We start from the raw sequence: 18549 nt of genomic DNA on the forward strand, positions 1-18549 counted from the left end.
CAATACCCTGCTTCCATGGTGGCAAACCTATGGCACGTGTGCCACAGGCAGCACGCAGAGCTTTCTCTGTGGGCACGCATGCCACCGCCCCAGACCTAAGCCTTCAGTCCCATCCATGAGCAACCTGCGTCAATACTTACACAGGGTAAGGTTGCTGTGCCCTCCACCGCCTCCCTAAGTTTTTTTTTACTAACCTTTCTTTCAGCTGCATTCTGTTTCTCTGTTTGCTTCTCAGCCTTTGCCACGTGTTTGTGGGACTATAGGTTAAAAAAAAATTCCATCAGACTTTCTAACTTCTTGCAAGATCTCGAGAAGTTAGAAAGTCTGATGGAACTTTTTTTTTTACCAATAGTCCCACAAACACGCGGCGAAGGCTGAGAAGTGAACGGAGAAATGGAATGCAGCTGAAAGCCAAGTTAGTAAAAAAAATGATTGGGGGAGGCGAGGGCATCTGGGCAAGGGCAGGCACAGCAACCTTACTCTGCATAGTGGCGGGAGGGTGGGGCACATGCCCTTCCCATGCCAGACCAGCCCCTGAATTGCCAGGGCGGCCATGCTGGGTGGTGGGCAGGGTGTTGAGGTGGGGGCTGGCAGGCCAACCAAAGCAGCAGGTGGAGCGCTGGAGGCTTGTGAAGGGAGAGCGCTGAAGTGGGTGTTTGGGCCATTGGTAAGAGCAACATGTCTGAGTTGGAAGCAGCTTTGGAACAAGTGGGGCAGGTATGGAAAAAAATCCTCGCTTCCCCCAGAAATTGCCTTTCTTTCCTTACCTGACTTCCAGCTCCGTGCCGTTTCTCCTTCGCAACCTGCCGCTGCATGCAAGGAAACAAAGGAATGTTTTTTTGGGGGGGAAAGTTCAATCAATTCCAACTTCTCATGAAAGACCGCAATGGTGTCAGGCAGCAGCGACCCTTGCCCCTCCCTTGCCTTGCCGTGCCCTGTGGCAGTGGCACCCCTGCCCTGCCCCCTGCCTTACCTCACCCCATAGGATGAGTCTCCTGCCCACTGTCCCACATCCCAGAGTCCCCCTGAATCTCCCCCAACCCTGCCTGGCCCCCACACGCGTCCCTCCCCATGAGCAACAGCGAGGTGGTCACGCCCATCACAGCCACGCCCACCCAGTCTGCCGTGACCACTGCAGTCATGCCCACCCAATGGGCCACACCCACCTGGCACCCCACGATACATAAGTAGGTTTGGGGTTGCAGTTTAGGCACTCAGTCTCTAAAAGTCTTGCCATCACTGCCCTACTTGGAACAATAATCCAAATTAAAGTAATGAAGGGAGATTGCTGCTATCCTCTGATAGTGGATCTCTTTGGATGAGTAGATCCATTGCTGAATTGCTCTTTCTGTTGGGAAAGTGTTTAGTAAGAATCTACTTTGTATGGGCTACAAGTAGTAAATTTAATGTGGTCAAGTTGCCTAACTGGTGGCTTCCAGAAGAAGACTTTCCTTTTGATAGAAGATTCCAGGAAGAGTAGAAGGTGGCTTTTATCTGAGTAGTTGAAGGCAGGGTTTTTAAAATATTGTACAACTGGATTAATTGAGAAGTAGGTTCCCTCCTTTGTGACAACTAGTGAGCATTGCAGATTTCATAAGTAAGATAGCTGTTTTATAACACATTTGTATCCATTCTGTATTTGATGCTTATGACCATAAATACAGGTGAAACTTGAAAAATTAGAATATCGTGCAAAAGTTCATATATTTCAGTAATGCATCTTAAAAGGGGAAACTAATATATGAGATAGACTCATTACATGCAAAGCAAGATAGTTCAAGCCGTGAACTATCTTTTCACAATATTCTAATTTTCTGAGATTGTGGATTTGGGGTTTTCATGAGCTATAAGCCATAATCATCACAATTATGACAAATCACAGCTTGAACTATCTTGCTTTGCATGTAATGAGTCTATCTGGTATATTAGTTTCCCCTTTTAAGTTCCATTACTGAAATAAATGAACTTTTGCACGATATTCTAATTTTTCGAGTTTCACTTGTATTTATTATATTTATTACATATGATTCTTTATAACTTTTTAAAGAACAGAGCAGAATATATAATAGTTTCTTTATTATAATATTTCTATTGCTTTTGTTTTTCTTTTGGAATAAATATTTGAAAATATTTTCCCAGATGTTTACCAAAGTCACAGGTTTGTTTAACAAGTTTTGAGAACTTTGGTTGTAACCAATATGAATGTGTGCCAAGACAGTTCAGTTGTGGTGACCAGTTGCGAGATCCTGTTTGTGACACAGACAATATAGAATATAATAATCTCTGTGCTCTGCATCAAAAAGGAAAAATTATATCATACAAAGGCCCATGTCAGGTATGCAGCAATATATCAAACTACTTTTTTTGTTGAATTCTGTTTTATATCTATCTAATGCTGATTTTTCTCTTTATGCTATTTAAGCAAGTTAAGAAAGTATAAACTGCGAAAAAGGCATTTCTTTTTATAGGTATTGATTTAACATTACTTGGGCTAATCTTGGAAATCTCTATGAATAATTCTGTACAATCTGTATGAGGATTTTCTTTACTATTTTATTTTGTTTGATAGAATTTAAAAGTGCAGCCAAGAAGAAAATGAAGAAATAGAAAAGGGATCTACAAGCTTTATAAAATTAAATAAGAATTTTCAAAGTAACATTAGTACTTTTTTAAAAGTTGTCATATCAATTTAGCAGTTTAAAAATATAGTTATAGTCAAAATGATAGTGAATAATTAGAAAAGACACCCAATTTAATTAGCATTATTAATTAGAATAAACAATAAGACTTTCTGCCTAAACTGAGTTTAATACTTTAAAGTCAGATGTGGTACAAGTCTATAAGCATAATTGTAATACACACTTTCCAGATTACATTAAATTCAGTATCTAATATAATGTTAATGTTATATTTATTGTCCTAGTATTTTAATCTTTTGTAATATTGTTTTATCAGATTGTAAGCTGCCCAAAGTTACATTAGAGCCAGATGGGTGGCATATAAATTTAATAAAATAAATAAATCTTTTTTAAAAAATGAAAAGTTATTTTTAACATTGATGCCTACCTCCATAGCTTAGTCTGGTATGCCTCCAAATAATGAATTATATATAACTTTTAATACAAGCACACAATCCTAACACCTGTTATAGAGAAACAGCAGTAAATCTGATATTTATCTTCCATTACTATTCATATTGTTTCATTTTAATTGCTTGTTTAAATACTGTATCAGTATAATCAAACAATTTTTATTTATTCAATTTCTGAATTATTTTTCAGTAAATACCTATAAATAAGCCTTTATTGCATACAACATTTAAATATTTTATGAAGTATAATTAATATCTCAGCTCAACATTATATTTTTATTTCTGAATTTGTTTAATAAAAAGGCATTTTAAAGGACAAAAATGTATGCTATTTGTTAAAACTAAGTAAGAAATGGCAGAGTAAAGAAGACTGGATAATAATAGGGGAACACTAGCAACAATCAACAAAAAGTGATTCTCCTGTTACCCTAACTGTCCTTTAGAGACAAACCTACTACATTAAATATATACAAAGACCAATGATGCAATATTTCAATTAGAAGGTATTCTTTTAAAGCTTGGAGATTTTGTAATATACCACAGACTAATACTTCGTAGATTAGCAGTGAAGGCTTTAAAAAAATATTCAGATGTTATGCCTAACAATATCAGAATCATCAGGCAATGGTTTTCCTGCGGTACTGCAGAAATGAAAGTTGAATTTTAAACAAATAGGATATAAAGAATTCACATATCTCTGAATAATCTTAATATTTATAGAAGCATCTAAAACTCACAATATAATTTTATGGCCAAACATCATAATGTTAGGCTTTTCAAAACTGTTGAATTGGTCAAGCAATAATTTAAAGAAAAACACATCTATTTGGTATAGCAGTTAAGGTATTGGCTTAGAAACCAGGAGACTACCAGTTTCCCCCTTCTCTTTTATTTTATAGTTTAAAATTGCATTTGTTTCTGTCTTGTATATTCATTTCTGTTTAACTGAATACTGGATAATGTAAACACTGAAAAATCATTACTCTTTTTGCACACATTTTGGGAAAGTATATTCTCCTCTGATTTTGGAAATAACTGCAAATTTCTTTCTGATGTTTGTTTGTTTGTTTGTTTGTTTATTTATTTATTTATTTATTTATTTATTTATTTATTTCAGTCTTTTTGCAAATCAGTAGATTTGGTATGTGGCCATAACGGAGAAACATATAGCAACATCTGTGCTGCTTTTTCTGATCGTGTGGCTGTTGATTACAATGGACCTTGTCAAGCTGTAGGAGTCCTTTCTGGCTACAGTTATCATGGAGAATGTGTATCTGTTACATGTTCCCATCTTTCAGCCACAGGATACAAACCAGTTATCCCACCAGGTGAAAATTCTGACATTAATATTTGATTGATATTTGATAACATTTAAATGATACTCATAAAATATTGCTTGGGGTCATATTGAGAAATGATACAATTTTAGATTTTGCATACATAAAATGAACTGATTCTTCATTATGGTCTTTTGATTCACACTGAGGGGATTTTATTTCTTTGCAGTATCTTTTTTGCAATTCCTGAACTGAGCTTTCTCTCATTTCCTGTTAAAACTGACCAGCCAGTTGGAAATAATATACATTCTGGATTTTGGAGGTTTTTATCAGTGATAGAAATTTTGTCAAATCAAAGACAAACGGTTCTTTGCTCAATATTTCTCAGTCAGTTGTTTCAGCCATATATTTGTGCTACCAACTAAGTACCAGCTGTCTCCATCTTTCTCCTATTTGAGCAGTGGCAATTTCAGTAGTATGTTGTATTAAGTCTCTCTCCCAGTCATAAGCAAATCTGCAATGAATTGGTCCATGAATTCAGTCTTCATTAAATATTATGATGTTCAATGTCAAAAGGAAGCTCCTCAAATGATGTCCTTCATTTGGTTGCCCATTGATACCATCTCTTCCCCAGGTATTTAATTGATTACTTTATTATCAGTGTGAATTACAAAGGCCACAGTGAAAAACTGGTTATTTGTTTGTAACTTTAGTAGTACATATGTCAACTGTAAATTTATTCTTGGACAAATTTCACTGTCTACCCTTCCTCTATTTTGGACTTTAATAGATTTTCTCTTGATGATCTATGATTATTGGTGATAAATAGGATTCCATACAAACTAATGTTCTACATTCTACATTAGGTATACTAAAAGCCAATTGTAAACAGGATCATTGTGGAGGAAAAGTATATGAGTCTGTAGTAGAGGATGAACCAGGAACATGAAAACTTAGATAAAGCTGAGTTAATAATGCTAATAATAATAAAAAGAGCTTATTTAAATACTGTGTGTTTTTCAGTAAAGATGAAACATGTTCTTAGGATTTTTAACTATCATACATTCATAGAAGTGGTTTTTTTTTGTACATTTCAATCTGTCTTTGGGTGTTTTCTATCTTTTTATTGTGCAGGAGCTTGTTGTCCTTTGTATGCAGGAATACTGAGGGTGTTATATGACAAAGAAAAATTGGATACTTTTGCCAGGGTAAGTAAGCATCATTTTTTATTATTAAAATGATAACTCATTGAGGATGGCCATCTATTCTGGACTTGCAGATATTCAATAGAATTTATAATTGAGCACAGGGGAATAAGAACAGAAAACAAACAGTCATTTATGGATAGTAAATGATCTTCCTTGTAGTGACATAAGGCAAGCTCAGGTGGCACAAATTGTCACTTTTTTTTAGTATCTGTGATCTAAAATAAATATAGATTGCACTTAACAAATGACTATCTACATCATGAGCCGTGGTGGTGCAGTGGTTAGAATGCAGTATTGCAGGCTACTTTTGCTGCCTGCTGGCTGCCTGCAATTCAGCAGTTCGATTGTCACTGGCTCAAGGTTGACTCAGCCTTCCATCCTTCCGAGGTCGGTAAAATGAGGACCCAGATTGTTGGGGGCAATAGGCTGATTATAAACCACTTAGAGAGGGCTGTAAAGCATTGTGAAGTGGTATATAAGTCTAAGTGCTATTGCTACATGCATGTAGGGGACCACCTCTCCCCAGGTACGTTAGCCTTCCCCATTGGATCTCACAGAGAAGGCATGTTGCAAGTGCCATTAGCTAAGGACTTAAATTTGGTGGATCCCATGATGTGTCTTCTTTGCTATGGCCACCACCCTTCTTCCCCCTGAATTTAGATTGGTTTCACCCCTTTATGCTGCCAGACCTAAGGCTCCTGTGAAACTGTACAGTTGTCTATGATTACATTGCTGAGGCAGACATTTTTTTATCTCCCCTTTGCCCATGGTTAGTATTTTTGTTTTTATGTTATTTGTGGGTTTAAAAATATTTTTATAGATATTATATTGGGTGTTTTTATTGTTGTGTGCTACACTACTGTCACCTTTGGGGAAATGGAGGGCTTTCCGAAATTGGTTAATAAAATAAGTAATAAAATAACTAAATACATAAATGCTGCCTTTGCCACTGGAAAACAGCTAACTAACTGGTTCTATTTAGCCAGTAGTGTGAGTTTCAGATGTATCAGGCAAGAAAAAAAAGAGCTAAGTAGTCTAGTACCAGCACCTCTCTATTCTATTCTAGACTAGCAAACCATCCATCCTGTGAGAGATTATGGAGAGTCTAAGGAAACTAATATGAGGAAAATTAGACATAGACAACATGAAATAGAGGAGTCCAGCTTATTTCATCAATGGCAACTCATAGATGGCAAGAAACATGGGAAGAAATTACTCAAAAGTATTCTGAGGGATTTCATTATAATATACTAACATCACACTTCACTAATAAATAAGGGTTGCAAATTATTTTTGCAGTTTTCAGGAGTTTGTGATTAGACTTTCCAATACTAATGGTAAAGATAACTGAAATCTTTGTCATTCTTCATCCTGGCCAGTTACGTGGGGCTGGACATTTTCCTGTACTATATATATCACGTTTTACATTACTTTTCATCTCTGTTTTTCAACATTTTATTAATTCCATCCAACCTCTGACTCTTCTATTTGCCCTTTAAGTAGTTATTCTTTTTTCATATAATTATTTGTGATAGAAACTTTATGTCATTAAATGGCATAAAGAAAATCAATATGAAAAATCTCCAAAGATGAATTGAGAATATTAGAATGTTTAGGAAAAATACATAGGAAGAATTTTTACTAAAAACAATACTGAAAACAGAAAATACTGAGAAACTTGCTCAGGATACATATCTTCAACAAGAAAGAAAAGGAATTTTAATTATCAATCAGAATAGCATAACTTTTAAAATGGTTCCAAAATTCAAATAAATATAAATAAATAAGCAATGAAATAATACAAAAAGGATTGTCTGTGTGTAGGAGTTATAAACTTGACTTGCAAGCCCTGTCAAACCTGAGAAGAATGTAAAGTAATCCTTGCTTAACAATCCTAACTGCGACTGGAATTTCTATCACTAAACAATGACAGAAACATTATGGCACTGCATCATTAAATAATAACTGGTTGCAGTTGTTGGGCCAGGACTGCCTCATCATTAGGCAAATATCTCACATTTCTTCTACCCTGCCCCTCACCTCCATATGTCTCTATCCCTGTCATCAAGAACTCTGCCCTGCATCCCTACTGCCCTGCATTCTGTCGCCTCTGTTGATCCCAGCTGACCTTTGACATCTTCTGCTTGCTGTTGACATTTATCTTAACAGTGAGAGACAGAACAACAGAAATCCAGAAAAATGCATTTCAAAAAAGTTACAAATTGATTTGCATTGTAATGATTTAAGTATTTGATCCCCTATCAATCCGCAAGATTTATGGCTCCCAGGTATCTTTTACACAGGGAAGAAGCTGAGATTTGGAGCACTCTCTTAAAGGGAGTGCTCCTAATATCAGCTTGCTACCTGTATAAAAGACACCTGTCCACAGAAGCAATCTATCAATCAGATTCCAAACTCTCCACCATTGCCAAGAACAAAGAGCTGTCCAAGGATGTCAGGGACAAGATTGTAGACCTACACAAGCCTGGAATGGGCTATAAGATTATCGCCAAGCAGCTTGATGATAAGGTGACAACAGTTGGTCCGATTATTTGCAAATGGAAGAAACAAAATAATTGTCAATCTCCCTCGGTCTGGGGCTCCATGCAAGATCTCACCTCATGGAGTTTCAGTGATCGTGAGAACGGTGAGGAATCAGCCCAGAACTACACTGGAGGATCTTGTCAGTGATCTCAAGGCAGCTGGGACCATAATCACCAAGAAGACAATTTGTAACACACTACACTGTGAAGGACTGAAATCTGCAGTGCCCGCAAGATCCCCCTGCTAAAGAAAGCACGTGTATAGGCACGTCTGAAGTTTGCCAATGAACATCTGAATGATTCAAAGGAGAACTGGGTGAAAGTGTTGTGGTATGAGATCAAAATGGAGCTCTTTGGCATTAACTCAACTCGCCATGTTTAGAAGAGGCGGAATGCTGCCTATGATCCCAATAACACCATCCCCACCATCAAACATGGAGGTGGAAACATTATGTTTTGAGGGTGTTTTTCTGCTAAGGGGACAGGACAACTTCACTGCATCAAAGGGATAATGGACAGGGCCATGTACCATTAAATCTTGGGTGAGAATCTACTTCCCTCAGCCAGCATTGAAAATGGGTCATGGATGGGTATTCCAGCATGACAATGACCCAAAACACACAGCCAAGGCAACAAAGGAGTGGCTCAAGAGGAAGCACTTTAAGTTCCTAGAGTGGCCTAGCTGGTCTCCAGACCTTAATCCCATAGAAAATCTGTGGAGGGAGCTGAAGGTTCGAGTTGCAAAATATCAGCCTCGAAACATTAATGACTTGGAGAGGATCTGCAAAGAGGAGTGGAACAAAATCCCTCTTGAGATGTGTGCATACCTGGTGGCCAACTACAAGAAACGTCTGACCTCTGTGATTGCCAACAAGGTTTTTGCCACCAAGTACTAAGTTATATTTTGCAAAGGGGTCAAATATTATTTCACTCATTAAAATGCAAATCAATTTATAACTTTTTTGAAATGCATTTTTCTGGATTTTGTTGTTATTCTATCTCTCACTGTTAAAATAAACCTACCATTACAAATATAGGCTTGATCATTTCTTTTTTTTATTGAAAAGTTTTACAGTACATTTTAAAAAAAACCTTCCCTCCCCCTCCCCCCGACTTCCCCCCACCTCCCCATAGAGCCCACCCTTCCCTCCCCCTCCCCCCGACTTCCCAGAGCTGAATACAGGGTATTGCCTCTAACAAACTTAAACTAGAATATGCTAACTATCTATGAATACACTTAAAATCCTAACGCACTTTAACTCCCATTAGACATAACTAAATAAAAATACATCTTGTTAAATTCTAATACTCATTCATATGCTAAATGAAACTTTTTAGTCCCATATTTATTCTGAATATAATCAATCCATCTTCTCCATTCCAAAATGTATCTTTGTTGTGAGTGATCTTTCAAATATGCTGAAATTTTTGCCATTTCGGCTAGGTTTGAAACTTTTAGAGTCCACTTTTCTATAGTAGGCAGATCCTCCTTCTTCCAATATTGCGATACCAAAAGTCTTGCTGCCGTTATTAAATTCAACATCAATTTAATTCCTGTAACAGTACAATCTGTAATAATACCCAACAGAAATAACTGCGGAGAAAACCTTATCTTTTTCTTAAATATCTTCTGCATATTCCACCAAATCTTTATCCAAAAAGCTTTAACTTTTTTGCAAGTCCACCATATATGATAATACGTTGCATCATCACAACCACATTTAGGCTGATAATTTGGATACATACATGCTAATTTTTTGGGATCTAAATGCCATCTATAAAACATTTTATAAAAGTTCTCTGTTAAATTTTGTGCCTGTGTAAATTTTACATTTGTGACCCAGATTTTTTCCCAAGTATCCATCATTATTGGCTCCTGAATATTCTGGGCCCATTTTATCATACAGTCTTTAACAAGTTCCGTTTCTGAATCTATTTCTATCAATGCGTTATATATCCTTCTTATATGCGCTTGACTTTGATCTCTAATTTGTTTTACCAAATTTTCGTCAGTTGTTGAAATACCAATTTTCCGATCTTCTTTCCATCTAGCTTGTATCTGCCCATACTGAAACCATGTTTGTACTATCTTTTCTTTTAAAATATTGAATGGCTTTAGTTGCCATGCATTCCTTTCCAATCTAAGAATTTCTTTATATGTAATCACATCATGTTTAAATCCCAAACTTATATTTTCTATCGCATGTTTAGGTATTGCCCAAATTGGTATTTTATAATTTAACTTATATTGATATTTATTCCAGACTCGCAACAGGGCATACCTTAATATATTTTTTCTTAAAAATATTATCCACCTTTTTATCATACAATAAATATACATGCCAGCCAAATAATAAATCATATCCCTCAATATTCAGTATTCTTCCTTCTGTTGAATTAAACCAATTACTAATTGTCGATAAAGCCGCAGTATCATAATATAATTTAAAATTGGGCATTTTAAGACCACCTCTTTCACGTATATCTTGCATTATCTTAAGTTTTACTCTTGGTCTTTTCCCTGCCCAAATAAATTTATTAATACCTTTCTGCCATTCCTCCAAATTTGAATCTTTTTTAAGTATAGGTATCATTTGAAACAAAAATAAAAAATTTGGTAAAACATTCATTTTCACTGCTGCAATTCTTCCCAATAAAGACAATTGTAATTTTCTCCAACTGTCTAACTCTTTTTGTGTTTTTAACCATAACAATTCATAATTATTTTTATATAATTTCACATATGAAGCTGTAATATATACCCCCAAATATTTAATCTTTTTAACTATTTCAAATCCTGTTAGTTTTTCTAGGAATTCCTTTTGTTCTATAGCCATATTTTTAGACAATATTTTAGTTTTTTGCCTACTTATCTTAAATCCAGAAACTTGTCCATATTGCAAAATTATCTCCATTAAATCTATAACCGATTGAGTTGGTTGACTTAATGTAATAACCAAGTCGTCCGCAAACGCTCTTAATCTATAATCTTGATGTTTTATTTTAATTTCCTTTATTTTTTTTGAATCACGTATCTTAATCAATAATATTTCCAATGTTAAAACAAACAGCAATAGTGACAGCGGACATCCCTGTCTTGTACCTTTTTCAATTTTGCAAGCTTCTGTTAAACTACCATTAATTATTATTTGAGCTGTTTGTTTCTGATAAATTGCCCTAATAGGTTGTAAAAACCTATCTCCAAACTCCATCTTCTCTAATACTTTTAATAAAAATTGCCAATTCAATTGATTAAATGCCTTTTTGGTGTCCCAAAAAATCAGTGCTGCGGGAACTTGATTATTTCTTTCCAAATATTCTATTAAATTTACAATATGTCTCACATTATATTTCAATTGTCTAGCAGTTATGAATCCTGTTTGGTCACTATGAATCATTTGCTGCAAAACCTGCATTAATCTATTTGCTAAAATTTTTGCAAATATCTTATAATTAATATTTAAAAGCGATATTGGTCTGTAATTTTTAGATTGAGTAAGGTCTTGATCTTCCTTTGGAAGCAATGTTATAAAAGCTGTTTTCCAGGATGGAGGCACTTCTCCTCCAGATTGAATTGTTCTAAATAACTCCTTTAAAGGTTCCACCATTTCTAATTGTAGATTTTTATAATAAATAGCTGTCAAACCATCTGTTCCAGGTGCTTTACCCACTTTTAATTGTTTAATAGCTAAAATAATTTCTTTAGCAGTTATTAATTGATTCATCCCTTCCCTTTGCTCTTGTGTAAGTATAGGAATATCCACTTCTTGTAAATATCTATATCTAAACCTTGAATTGTATCCCTAGCATATAATTTTGAATAGAATTCTACAAAAACCTTTTTAATAATATTTTGCTGAAACACTTCTTTACCCTTATATACTATTTTGTCTATATTACATGATTTTTGTTTTTTCCTTAACAGATAAGCTAGCCACCTACCTGGCTTATTAGCATTGTAAAAGGTATTAGGTTTAGCTTATCGTAAATTAGTTGCCACTTGATCTGCCATCAGCATGTTAAACTGTCCTCTTAACAAATTAATTGCTTCTTTCACCCTCTTGTTGTTGTTGTTGTTAGTTGCGAAGTCGTGTCCGACCCATCACGACCCCATGGACAATGTTCCTCCAGGCCTTCCTGTCCTCTACCATCTTCTGGAGTCCATCTAAGCTCACGCCTACTGCTTCAGTAACTCCATCCAGCCACCTCATTCTCTGTCGTCCCCTTCTTCTATTGCCCTCAATCTTTCCCAGCATTAGGCTCTTCTCCAGTGAGTCCTTCCTTCTCATTAGGTGGCCAAAGTATTTGAGTTTTAGCTTCAGGATCTGGCCTTCTAAAGAGCAGTCAGGGTTGATCTCCTCTAGGACTGACCGGTTTGATCGCCTTGCAGTCCAAGGAACTCGCAGGAGTCTTCTCCAGCACCATAGTTCAAAGGCTTCAATTCTTTGGCGCTCAGCCTTTCTTATGGTCCAGCTTTCACTGCCATACATTGCAACTGGGAAGACCATAGCCTTGACTATACGCACTTTTGTTGGCAGGGTGATGTCTCTGCTTTTTAGTGTGCTGTCTAGATTTGCCATGGCTTTCCTCCCAAGGAGCAAGCGTCTTTTAATTTCTTGGCTACAGTCCCCATCTGCAGTGATCTTGGAGCCCAGGAAAATAAAATCTGTCACTACCTCCATTTCTTCCCCATCTATTTGCCAGGAATTGAGAGGGCCAGATGCCATGATCTTGGTTTTCTTAATGTTTAGTTTTAACCCAAGTTTTGCACTCTCCTTCTTCACCCGCAACAAGAGGCTCTTTAGTTCTTCTTCACTTTCTGCCATTAGAGTGGTATCATCTGCATATCTTAGGTTGTTGATGTTTCTTCCGGCAATCTTAATTCCAACTTTTGATTCATCTAGCCCTGCCTTTCTCATGATGTGCTCTGCATATAAGTTAAATAGGCAAGGCGACAGTATACAGCCTTGCCGGACTCCTTTCCCAATTTTGAACCAATCTGTGGTTCCGTGTCCAGTTCTCACTGTTGCTTCTTGGCCCGCATATAAATTTCTCAAGAGACAAATAAGATGGTCTGGTATGCCCATCTCTTTAAGGACTTGCCAGAGTTTGTTATGATCCACACAATCAAAGGCTTTAGCATAGTCAATGAAGCAGAAGTAGATGTTTTTCTGGAACTCTCTAGCTTTCTCCATGATCCAGCGTATGTTAGCAATTTGATCTCTAGTTCCTCTGCCTCTTCGAAATCCTGCCTGTACTTCTGGTAGTTCTCGATCCACATACTGCTGGAGTCTAGCTTGTAGGATTTTAAGCATAACTTTACTAGCATGAGAAATGAGTGCAATGGTGCGATAGTTTGAACATTCTTTAGCACTGCCTTTCTTTGGAATTGGAATGTAAACTGATCTTTTCCAATCCTGTGGCCACTGTTGAGTTTTCCAAATTTGCTGGCAAATTGAGTGTAGCACTTTTACTGCATCGTCTTTTAAGATTTTGAATAGCTCAGCTGGAATACTGTCACCTCCACTAGCTTTGTTGTTGCTCAGCTTTTCTAAGGCCCACTTCACTTCACATTCTAGGATGTCTGGCTCGAGGTCAGTGACCACCTCATTGTGATTATCAGGGACGTTAAGCTCGTTCTTGTATAGTTCTTCTGTGTAATTTTGCCACCTCTTCTTAATCTCTTCTGCCTCTGTTAGGTCCCTGCCATTTTGGTCCTTTATCATGCCCATTTTTGCATGAAACGTTCCTTTCATCTCTCCAATTTTCTTGAAAAGATCTCTGGTCCTCCCTATTCTGTTGTTTTCTTCTATTTCTTTGCATTGTTCATTTAAGAAGGCATTCTTATCTCTTCTAGCTATTCTTTGGAATTCTGCATTTAATTGGGCATATCTTTCTTTTTCTCCCTTGCCTTTCACTTCCCTCCTTTCCTCAGCTATTTGCAAAGCTTCCTCAGACAGCCATTTTGCTTTCTTGCATTTCTTTTTCTTTGAGATGGTTTTGGTTGCTACCTGTTGTACAATGTTGCGAACCTCTGTCCATAGTTCTTCAGGCACTCTGTCTATCAGATCTAATTCCTTAAATCTATTTGTCACCTCTACTGTATATTCAACAGGGATATGATTTAATTCATACCTGACTGGCCTAGCGCTTTTCCCTACTTTCTTTAATTTAAGCCTAAACTTTGCAACAAGAAGCTCATGGTCTGAGCCACAGTCAGCTCCTGGTCTTGTTTTTACTGACTGTATAGAGCTTCTCCATCTTTGGCTGCAGAGCATATAGTCAATCTGATTTCTGTGTTGACGGTCTGGTGATGTCCATGTGTAAAGCCGTCTCTTGGGTTGTTGGAAAAGAGTGTTTGCTATGACCATCGTATTCTCTTGACAAAATTCTATCAGCCTGTGCCCTGCTTCATTTTGTACTCCAAGGCCAAACTTGCCTGTTATTCCGGTTATCTTTTGGCTTCCTACTTTAGCATTCCAATCCCCCATGATGATAAGGACATCATTTTTGGGTGTTAGTTCTATAAGGTGCTGTAGGGCTTCATAGAACCGGTCAATTTCATCCTCTTCAGCACCGGTGGTTGGGGCATAGACTTGGACTACGGTGATATTGAATGGTTTGCCTTGGATTCGAACTGAGATCATTCTGTCATTTTGAGGATTGTATCCCAGTATTGCTTTTCCTATTTTTTTATTGACTATGAAGGCTACTCCATTTCTTCTGAGGGATTCTTGCCCGCAGTAGTATACCTGATGGTCATCTGAATTAAATTCACCCATTCCTGTCCATTTTAGTTCGCTGATACCTAAGATGTCGATGTTCAGTCTTGTCATCTCTTGTTTGACCACGTCCAGCTTTCCTTGATTCATGGATCTTACATTCCAGGTTCCTATGGAGAAAAAATCTTTATAGCATCGGACTTTCCTTTCACCACCAGACACATCCACAGCTGAGCGTCCTTTCGGCTTTGGCCCAGTCGCTTCATTCTTTCTGGCGCTACTAGTACTAGCCCTCTGCTCTTCCCCAGTAGCATATTGGACGCCTTCCGACCTGAGGGGCTCATCTTCCAGCGTCATATCATTTTGCCTTTTGGTACTGTCCATAGGGTTTTCATGGCAAAGATACTGGAGTGGGTTGCCATTTCCTTCTCCAGTGGATCACGTTTTGTCAGAACTCTCGGCTATGACCTGTCCGTCTTGGGTGGCCCTGCACGGCATAGCTCATAGCTTCATTGAATTACGCAAGCCCCTTCGCCACGACAAGGCAGTAATCCATGAAGGGGAACCCTCTTGTTAGAGGGGTTCAAAATAAAAGCCCTCTCTTTCATCTAGTTCCTCCTCTAGCTCCTTATGCTTATATTCCAATCTACGTCTATGTTTATTATTCAAATATATTAAAACTCCTCTCATATAAGCTTTACTTGCGTCCCAAACCATTTCAATTGGAGTACCCTTATGCATATTTATAGTAAAAAATTCTTTCATTTGTTTTTTACATTCTTCCACATATTCCTCATATCTAAACAAATTTTCATTTAACCTCCAGGATCTCCTATCTCCCTTCCCCTGGTCCAATTCCATCCATACTGGACTGTGGTCTGATAAAGTTCTTGGACATATCTTAATCTTAACCCTAGAAAAAAAATCATTAGTAGTTAGTACAAAATCAATTCTAGAAAAAGATTGATGTTTATCAGAAAAAAAAGTAAAATCCCTTTCTTCCACGTTTCGTTCTCTCCAGACATCTCTCAGTTCCAAATCGTCTTTCATATCAAAAAAAGATTTAGGCAATCTAGCATGATTTGGAGTACTTTTAAAAGATCCTTTTTTATCTTTTTGTGTATCCAACACTCCATTCCAGTCTCCCATTAAAATACACAATTTATAATCCCATTGAATTATTTTATTATGAAGAAGTTTGTAAAAATCTCCTTGCTGTTGATTGGGTGCATATATTCCAATTAAAAGTATTTTCTTCCCTTCTATTAAAAGTTCAATTATAATATATCTTCCTTGTTTATCTGCTTCAGTTAGGTTAGCTGTTAAGTCCTTCTTCACATAAATAACTACTCCGTTTTTCTTGTCTGGAGCAGATGCAGTAAATTGTATACCCAATCTGGAATTTATCAAATATTTTTGATCTGATACGCGAATATGCATTTCCTGCAAACATACTGTATAACATCATTTTAAAATTGTTTTAGATGCTGAAATATTTTCTTTCTCTTTTGCGGAGAGTTTAGGCCATTAACATTCCACGTTAGAAACTTTGTTGCCATCTTTTGCAACTTGAAGCTTTCAGAGCGTATCTTGCAGATCCATAAGCACCTGCCTCTTTGGTCTTGCTCCTCCCACTGCTTCATTATTAGTGGATTCTTGAGCTGTGATTATAGGATACTGTTTCTGTTGTTCCTGTTGTTGTTCCTTTCGTCTGGTTGCAGCCCATGTCATTCTTTAACCCCTTGGTTCTTCTAATGGTGCCAGGGGTTGCGCAGTTTCCAGAGTTTGCTGTACATCTTTTACAGTCAGCGAGGTGATTTTTTCACCTTGCTGTATACCTTCCATTTGTGCCTGTCATGCTCCTTCTTCCTTTCCTCTTTTGAATTCTGGGGGTAGTGATGAACCTGCTTTCAGTACATTACAATAAAAATCTCGTGCCTTCAGAACTGTATTAAGACGATATCTTGTACCTGCATAATTCACCACTATCCCAGTTGGTATTTCCCATCTGAACTGGAGCTGTCGTTTTTTTAATTCATCTGCCAAGAAAACAAACTCTTTCCTTTTTCTTAAAATTCTTGGTGGAATTTCTTTCAAAATTAAGACCTCTTGATCAGCCACTTTAAATCTGTTATGATAAAAAGCTTGAATAATCGCATTTCTGATAGTTCTTTTTGTAAAATAAGCAACCACATCTCTTGGTAAATTTCTTTGTCTAGCAATCTAGGAGTTGACATGAAATATTTTATCTATTTCCATTATAAAATCTTCAACTCGCCATCCTAATATAGGCGCCACAGCCTTTGCAAATATCTCTTCCAGGTTTTCTTGTGGGTTTTCTTTTAGACCTCTTATCCTCAAAGCAAAGTCCATGTCTCTATATTGTATCATTACCACCTCATCATCAATCTTATCCATTTTATTCTCAGCTTCACACATTTTAGCTTCCAGTATCAAATTACTTTTGTTAACCTCCTCCACGCGTTCATCCACACGCTCAATACAAACTGCCAACCCCTGAAATGCCAATAAAATATCCTCTCTTATTTCCTTATTTTTCTCATTAATGAGCTCCGCCATTTGCTCAGATTGAAGTTTTAAAGCCTCTTGTAAGTCTTTTAATGTTAATGTTGGTGGGGGTGCTGCGGGGGATGGCATCAAGGTCTGAAGTGCAGATTGTTGTTGAACTGGTGATGCCCCCACGCTTCTGGAAATGGGAGCTCTAGGCGGTATAGAAGCCATTTTAACACCCATTAACTTTCATTTCTCACTTTCACTTTTCCACTCAATCCTTACATGAAAGTCGCCATTTAGCTTAGAAACCCAAGTTGCAACTTTGTTACTTCCCTTTTAAATCTCCAAATCTTTAAAATCTCTTTTATACCAGCTTCAAATGTGTTTTTTTTTAAAAAGTCTTTTACAACTTTTTGAGACCCACTTTCTGTCTTCCTCCTTGGTCTTCCCGTTTTCTCTAAAAAAATCATTCCGGTGCCATCTTCCTCCCTTTCTTTTAAATTAAACTTTGGAGAAGAAAAATAAGTAGCACCCCAGAGTTAAAGATCATGTACTTGCTATTTCAAAATTCTCCTGCTCATCTCTGCCTGCATCTGAGTAATCCAAAGTTCAGTATTGAATGCAGGGATGGTTGCAGCATCCTGCTCTGTTCTAAAGCCTTAAAACAGAGGAGTCCCCGAGTTCGGAGTTAAATTCAGGCTCCGAGGGAGCTCTCACCCTTTGGTCCCCAGATTAATCATTCTGGGTGTCTAGGGGAGCTCTACCTCTACCTGAATGCTCACCCTCCCCTCTTCTCCCGAGGGTTTTTTTCCCAAACCACGTAACAGCTGATTGTTGCTGTTTTCGTGATTTAAACGGAATCAACGGGGCTGACGGTCGGAATGACCACCATCGACGGAGCCTTGCCACCTGGAAGTCAGACTTGATCATTTCTTTGTCAGTGGGCAAATGTACAAAACCAGCAGGGGATCAAATAATTTTTTTCCTCACTGTTATTTGCATCTGTTACTTCAATCCTAGACTATTTTCATATTCTCAACCAATTTTCAAACCCATATTTGTGCAACACAACTGATAATCATAGTCTATTCACTTCATTATTTGCTTTCTTTAAATCAACAATTTTTATTGCATCTGTACATTTGTTAAAGAGCTGAAAAAATGAAATTGGGTCTGCGCCACATTGTATTTTCT

At 37.2% G+C, this 18549-nt stretch overlaps 1 protein-coding gene across 1 annotated transcript in view; it reads left to right on the forward strand.

Moving 5' to 3' along the window:
• RECK (reversion inducing cysteine rich protein with kazal motifs) overlaps nt 1-18549 on the forward strand; it is a 283835-nt gene that overhangs the window by 236938 nt on the left and 28348 nt on the right. The window contains exons 17-19 of the mRNA XM_081343248.1: nt 2140-2335; nt 4209-4419; nt 5503-5576. Coding sequence (XP_081199374.1) covers nt 2140-2335; nt 4209-4419; nt 5503-5576 — 481 coding nt within the window. The remainder of the gene's footprint in view (nt 1-2139; nt 2336-4208; nt 4420-5502; nt 5577-18549) is intronic.

Source organism: Vipera berus (assembly GCF_964194415.1).
Source record: "Vipera berus genome assembly, chromosome: Z".
NCBI classification, from domain to species: Eukaryota; Metazoa; Chordata; class Lepidosauria; order Squamata; family Viperidae; genus Vipera; species Vipera berus.